Here is a 7265-nt window from a genome sequence, read left to right on the forward strand (position 1 = left end):
CACATGCAAGAAAATTAAAGTTTTTCCCTCCTTCTTCTTCTTGTGACTTGTTTTTTGTTCATTTCTGGCAGCCTTAGTATTGTCTTGGTTTACAGCCTCATCTGCGGTGGTTTCATTTTCAATTTTTTTATGTTCTTTTTAAAGTGATGTTGTTTGACTCTGAAGAAAACGCAGCGTGCGTCGTTTGCACCTGATCATTAAAATGATAAACAGAATCGTGTGTTCCAGTATCTCATTTACATTCAGTCGTTAATCAGGTGACCCCATTTTTTTTAAATCTTTTTTTTTAATGTGTACATAAAAAGGAGGAAGCAAAAAAAAGAAAAACCCGTGAGAAAGTGTGTGAGAGGAAGAGGGTGTGTGAGGAAGAGGGCGTGTTCTCCAGTGTGCCAGCCCTCCTGCGTATGTTTTGTAAGTTGCCAACCATTGTTGTATTGACGCAACACCTACCTGCTGCTGTGTATAAAAGGCAAAGCCATGAATCATCTGCCTCAAATTATCAGCTCAGTGTGCCAAATAGTTCCGGCTGGCTAACAATTAACTTCAGTCCATGGCTCTGTCACCGGTGTCTGGTATGAGGATGAAGAATCTTCTTCTGGGGGTTATTCTCGGACTTCTTGCTGTTGTCCACACAACACCTGTTGATAGTAAGTAAAAAAATCCCTTTTGTTATTCTATCTGATTTTCCACAGAGTTGCTCTTTCAGACACTTAAACTAAAACTATCTCTTTTTCTGTGGATCTGTATCGGTATGATTTTATTAGCCACGTGATTTTATCTTTGAGAATTAAACTGAAACATGAATGTTGTGTTTTTTTTCCTGCTCACATCCTTGTGTGAGATATTCACTGATGCTCAATGAAATTCTTTGGCACAATGACATTCTTCTATCTCAGGACTCAGGAAGCCGTATTATGGGTTATGCGGGCTGACAAATACAGAAATTCGTCAGTACAGAAATTTCAATGTGATTCCCATGGTGTCCTTTTTCTCACCCCTTGTGAGTCAGCACTTTCCCTGCCCGCCACCTAAGATGCTCTTTATGTTTCAGGCCTAACTCTCTCTGTAAGAGTAGGATTTCATTGTCGGCGCGCAGGTTTCACTGGCACCTTCCAGATTACACACAAGAGGTCTTTGTGAAACGTTCTGAGCTGCTCCAGGAGGTGCATTAATGCGTATGACATGAATGAGGTGAAACCAAAGATCAGCAGAGAGAGCTGTTACAAAAGTTTGAGCAAACCGGTAACTTCATAGGGATCATTGGAGCTGAGCGTGACGGGGCAGAAATGGAGAGTGGAGCTGTGTAGTTTCATTCTCAGGCCTCTATTTATTTAATTAACAGATTACTGGCTCATTATGGTCAGTGGCGGAAGAAGTGCTCAGATCAGATGTACCGATTACAGCATGTACTTTTATATCACCAATAAAGTCAAGCAAAGTGTTATCAGCAAAGTTTTGACTATCCTCTTTTTAAAAATATTTTATTTATTATTATTTGACCTCTTTGAGCCTCCAGCAGGAATTTAAATAAAACCATCTTTCTTCGGTTGAACAGCTAACAACTCATAGACGTCTGAACCTGCTCTTTTGTCAGCGGCAACGAGCCAGAAAAAGTTTGGAAACCACTGGTTCTTTAAAAATGAATTGCATTTCAAATATAAAATCTTATTGTGAACTGTAACTAGTAGCTATAGCTGTAAATACAGTGAATAAAAAAAATGCAATATTCAGCACTGAAATGTAGAGGAATTTCTTTTTACTATTGATTATGATAATATGCAATGAAATAAAACCTTATCACTGTTAAACTATGATTATGCAGGTAGTTAAAAAAATACATTTAAACGGACAAAATGCCTGATTTTGTCCTCTTGCTTCCTCTTCGGTGTAATGAAACCCTGACGATGGCTTCCTTCCAAGTACGACAGAACAGTCAGACTCTGCTGTGGCGAGCTGGGCGTGTCAAACGCGGGAGTTTGCTCATAACAAAAACTGATGCTTTTGTGGTGCGGCCTCTCCTTTGTTAACCCACTTACACACGATTACTCACGTGGGTTAATCATTACTGTTCCTCACCACACCTTGTCAATGAAGACCACAACGCAAGTTTATACAAGAATTTGGGCGAAGTACAAAAGCCCTGTGTGATCACTTTGTACATACATCAAAAAAAAAAAAGCCTGGTAACTTTCCTTTGCGCTCATGCTGGGGCTGGTAGGTAAACACTTGAGCTGATCTGTGGACTTTTCCATCTGTCTTTGTCGTAGCTGTGACCCAGATCCCCACCAAAGCTGAGGATGTTGTTTTCCGAGAGGCCATGACGGAAGGGTTCCTCCTCGAAAATCCTTTTCAACTTTCCCTCACAACTGAGTCACCCAAAAGAAACGCGACGCCTCACGCTTCCCCGCAGCCGTTCTCCGAGCCCGAGGGGAGCGCCGCGGGGGGCGACAGCGAGGAGTCGGCGACCTCGGTGTTTGTCCAACATGGAGGTGACCACTACACATCTACAACCCAAAGCCCTCAGCCTGACTTTACCTCTTCACCAGTGCCAAATGAAGCCCAGTCAAGTGTCACCCCGGACCACGCTCCGGCCTCTCAAACCGCTGACTCCATCTTTGACTTCCTGAGCACTGTGGATTCAGATCTAGAGTCTGTAAACGGAGATGTGTCCACTATGACCTCTGGTTCCAACACAGAAACCAGCACTGCTTCAACGAGCTCCACAGCTGACGTCATCGAACACAAGGCGCCGTGGCTGTTCGCAGAAAGTGAGGGATCAGGATCAGGATCAACACAAGGTACGTCAGAGGAGCTTTCCGTGTCAGTCACTACTGGAAAGGCAAAATAGCAAAACAAGTCATATAAGTATTCATTTACTTCATTAATTAATGGCAAATATCTCCACCCCCCCCAGTAGTTATATCTACATTCACTGTCATATTGTCTGTAATATTTGCATATGAAGATTTTAAGCCTGTGTTTTTATGTTCCTCCACAGAAACCAGCACCGCACCCTCGACCTCCACAGCTGATGTCACCAGACACGTGGCTCCACCACTGTTCACAGAGAGTGAAGGATCGGGAACAACAGAGGGTATGTCAGAGCAGCTTTCTGTGTCAACCACTACTGAAAACATATTCCACAAGTATTATCCATTCACCACACTCAGCGTCAAAATATGTTTTTACAGGTCTTACATATTGACCGGATTATGAAGTGAACATTACTTTAATAAAGTTGCATTAACTTCAGTCTCGCGTTTAAATGTGTTTTTAGAAACAAAACAGAACCAACATGGCATCAATAACCATTAATACAAACTGTGCTGCCCTGTCGGAACATGGCTGCTTTCTTTTGCCAGTGTGGATGTGAAATAGATCTCAGATTGAATTCATAATGGTCTTAAAAAGTCTTAAACTTGTTGAAACCTGCAGAAACCCTGTTTTAAGAGTGTGATTTTTATGCTCCTCCACAGAAACCAGCACCGCACCATCGACCTCCACAGCTGATGTCATCAGACACGTGGGTCCACGACTGTTTGCAGTAACTGAAGGATCAAAACCAACAGAGGGTAAGTCAGAGGAGCTTTCAATATCAACCTCTACTGAAAAAGGCAGAACAAGTCGTACAAGCAGCCCATACATTAATGGCAAATATCGTATAACCCTGTAATCACTGTCATCTTGTCTGTAATGTTTGCATATGAAGATTTTAAGCCTGCGGTTTTTATGTTCCTCCACAGAAACCAGCACCGCACCATCGACCTCCACAGCTGATGTTACTGTAAACTTTCCAGAAGTGCTTGTAAACGAATCAGTGGTCAAAAGCATCAGTAGCCCATTCACTGATGGTAAATATCCGATATCCATTAATTATGTGTGCAATCGATATCATTATTGTCTTTACTAAGATTTTAAGTCTGTGTTTTTTATGTTTCTCTAGTGGAGAATCCGGATACTGCATTACCCCAGAACAAAGGACACATTACACCAGGTGAGGTGTAGTCAATAAACCAGCTTTCTGCATGATTCAATTCTGGCTTAAAGTCCATCTCATTAACTCCTTCTCTCCCTTATCTCCAGACTGGATCATCATCCTTGGTTTTATTGTCGGTGTTGCAGCAATGACAATGGTCTGCGTTGCCATCGCTACCAGAGAAAAGTGAGACTTTAACATCAGAAAAAAAAAACAGCAATATTTTTGATTGTAAGTTGTTTTTTTGGGGTTATTTTGAGCATAGAATTAAATTCTCTCTCTTCCTTATTGTGCAGGTGGAACGGACCAAAGCAGGTTTCCCAGCCACAGACACAAACCGTCTCCTCAAACCAGAAGAGGGAGCTAGAGATGGAGACATTTCTGCACAAAGAGGAGCCCAGGGAGAACGGGAAGGCAGCAGAGTACACAGTCATCCCTCTGGACGAGCTTCCAGAGAACTACTCATCACACTGAGCTTCACAGAGAGACCCTCTGGTGGCTGGAGACTCATCACAGAACCACAAGACTGTGTTTGGAGCGGATGAATTTGATCAGAGGAACATTACTGCCAGGGCTGTTGAGCAAAAAAAAAAAAAAAAAAAAGGTTTCTGTGGCCTTTCACGGCTCGGAGTCCTTCCTGAACGAGACTCAGCGTCTGGTTTTTCCTGCCGGCTTTTAAAAGCTCTCACCACACCTTCACTTTGAAGCTGCTGCAATACTTTGGTTGACGTATTTGTTTCCGAATCAGCTCTGTCATTAACTGTAAAATATCAAAACTAGTCGGGGAAGATGCACCAATTCCATTTATGTGAAATATAACTGGAAAGTCTTTCCAGTGTCATTGTAAATATTTTTATTTTTTTTCAAGAAAATCCCTCTGTGTGTTCTTTTTTTTCCAGTGTCTTTGCTGTAATATAATTTAATATCTTTGTAATAATGTTATTAAAGTCATGGGTTGTAACTTATATTAAGCCGCTCTTTTCATTCATTACGGAAGCTCTGAGTGCTGAACAGTGCTCAGTGCGCTAACTCATTAGCTTCTCTCGACAACCTACACAGCACTTCAGCTGTCGTTAACATGCATTTCATTGAATGTTCACATGCCGCGCGACATCCGCCCTCATCTGAGGAATAAACACAGCGGCAACTCATCAATAAACATTTATTTGTGTTTAATATTTACACACAAGTATTAAAACATTTACACATCTTCAGTCCATTTGCCGCACAAATATTTGTGTGCTCCGTTACAGTTTTATTTGAGTACGAGTGCGATCAATCCTGCATGCGTTCAGTCAGTCAAAGTCAAAGGAAGTTCTGCATTACAATGAATGTCAGACACAAAAAAGACAAAATGTTGAATACTTTCTCGGACCGGTATGTGCACACAATCAAAAAGGAAGATAGAAAATAGAAGTTTTATGATCTACAGATTGTACAGTTTCACATGTTCATAGAAAACACTTACTAAGCTAGGCCATACACATTCTTATTCAGCCCGAGGACCAATGACAAATGAAACAGACGGGAAAGCGATGCAACGAATTAACAGAGGATGGGTTTTCACATACATCAGGGTGTGCTGATAATTCCTGAGGGAGGGGGGTGGGGTGGGTGGGGGGTGGGGGGGTGTGCTTGAGTCAAAACACTGGATGGCTTGCTGAGGTCTCGCAACATGTAGACATACTGTAGCTGCCAACACCAATATGCTCATAACCCTTAATAAATAACCCAATCTGCAGTGAATCAATAACAACGTGGAGTCATTAAAACAAGTGGAAAATTTTGATCTCTCGTCCCTGACAAACATTTTGGAGCTCAGTAGTTTCTCTTAAAAACAGATAAATTCAATGTATTGCCTGTAAATAAAACAACCTATAAGTTCACAACCTACTGAGACAACTAGAGGCCCGTTAGAGGGACAGTTAACATCGCACTAATATTGTTACATACAGTATATATAACTATAGACTTTATAGAAACTTTTAGCATAGCAAAAACAATTCTGATAGATGACAAAAAAATGTCAAATTCTATACATTTGATTTATACACGTCATCTAAAGAGAGTATATACACAAAGTGCAAGGAGGCACTTTAAACATGAACATATAAGCTGCTGCTTATATGAAAAGAGAAATAAATAATTCAGTTTTCACCTAGGTGTGAACAGAGTTGTTACACGGACTTAAACTCAAAACATGTTCATATTCAGCCAACATCCTACGACCTTGTTGCTACGGCTTCGGATTCTTACGCAGAATTTATTGTGCGCTTGCTACTCACTTTACTCTCACAAGCTTTTTTATTTCAATCTAAAAAAAAAAAAAAATCTGCTGTGTAAAAAGTAAAATCTGCAAAACACTAAGTAACATCCTGCGAGGAAGGCCCAGCCGTCCTCGCTCAGAGTGTAGTGAAGCTGGAAGGTGGAGCTGTTTTCGTTTCCCCCATGCTAAAATGTGAGTTGCGATATTGATGAATAGCAGTATCTTTTGCTTTTCTTTTTTTTTTTTTTAAAATCCAGAAAATCATACTGACTGCACTCTGCAGTTGACATCTTCAAGGCAAGGTTGTCATATAGCAAAGAAATAAACAATTTGAAATAAAACACAGAGCAATGCACTGGCCCGCTGAGAGTTTCTTTAGCCTCCAACTTTCTTTTCCTTTGTTCATCCTCCTCTCAGAAACACACATGAACACAGGCATACTTTTTGACTGCAAACAGTAACGCAGTGCTTCACTCATAAAGAACATATGTATATATATATGTATATATACAAAAAATAAATAAAATAAATAAATAACTGGGAGGGCACCCTTCATGAACTCTTGTTTTCTGCTTCACGGCTCCCTGCAGCACATCCTGTACTGTTTGTTACCACATTTAGAGGCCGCACCCTCCATCCCCTCTAATGGTCTAAGTCCTAAGCTTTGCTTCTTACGCTTGACCATGTGTGTGCGACATCAGGGTGTAATCCCATAAGTCAAACAGTGAAAGTTAAATGCAGTATTTAACCATCTCGCACTTACATCGCGACGCCGCACGAAGTGCTGTGTCTTTCCGTTCACGCTCTTGTTTTCTTTAACGCTTGCAGCAGCAGCAGCAGCAGCAGCAGCAGCAGCACCACGTAAGGCCCTGTAGTGTTGTCAACTGAATGTTTGATTCTTCTGAGCGAAGCGCACGACGTGCAGCCGCTCGTTGCAGTTTGTGTCCAGTTAGTGCAAATGCAAGATCTAATACAAGTTGGTGAGTCATCTGTAGTTTGCTGCAGTAAAAAAAAAAAAAAAAA

At 41.3% G+C, this 7265-nt stretch overlaps 1 protein-coding gene across 1 annotated transcript; it reads left to right on the forward strand.

Annotated features, from left to right (window-relative positions):
- Nucleotides 1-508: 508 nt before the first annotated feature.
- Nucleotides 509-4941, forward strand: LOC111224511 (mucin-5AC-like). The gene is made up of 8 exons (XM_022749026.1): nucleotides 509-647; nucleotides 2268-2798; nucleotides 2999-3094; nucleotides 3477-3572; nucleotides 3744-3851; nucleotides 3944-3994; nucleotides 4084-4162; nucleotides 4273-4941. Exons 1-8 carry the CDS (start codon nucleotides 551-553, stop codon nucleotides 4448-4450), a joined length of 1236 nt encoding a protein of 411 aa, XP_022604747.1. The 5' UTR covers nucleotides 509-550; the 3' UTR covers nucleotides 4451-4941.
- Nucleotides 4942-7265: the final 2324 nt, after the last annotated feature.

Source organism: Seriola dumerili, unplaced genomic scaffold (genome assembly GCF_002260705.1).
Source record: "Seriola dumerili isolate Sdu_G_001 unplaced genomic scaffold, Sdu_1.0 BDQW01000011.1, whole genome shotgun sequence".
Taxonomy (NCBI): domain Eukaryota; kingdom Metazoa; phylum Chordata; class Actinopteri; order Carangiformes; family Carangidae; genus Seriola; species Seriola dumerili.

Coding starts and splice junctions, on each gene's coding strand:
- LOC111224511 (XM_022749026.1), top strand. CDS start 551: ATGGCTCTGTCACCGGTGTCTGGTATGAGGATGAAGAATCTTCTTCTG. Junction 3,573..3,743: donor AGGATCAAAACCAACAGAGG/GTAAGTCAGAGG, acceptor GTTCCTCCACAG/AAACCAGCACCGCACCATCG. Junction 3,852..3,943: donor CAGTAGCCCATTCACTGATG/GTAAATATCCGA, acceptor ATGTTTCTCTAG/TGGAGAATCCGGATACTGCA.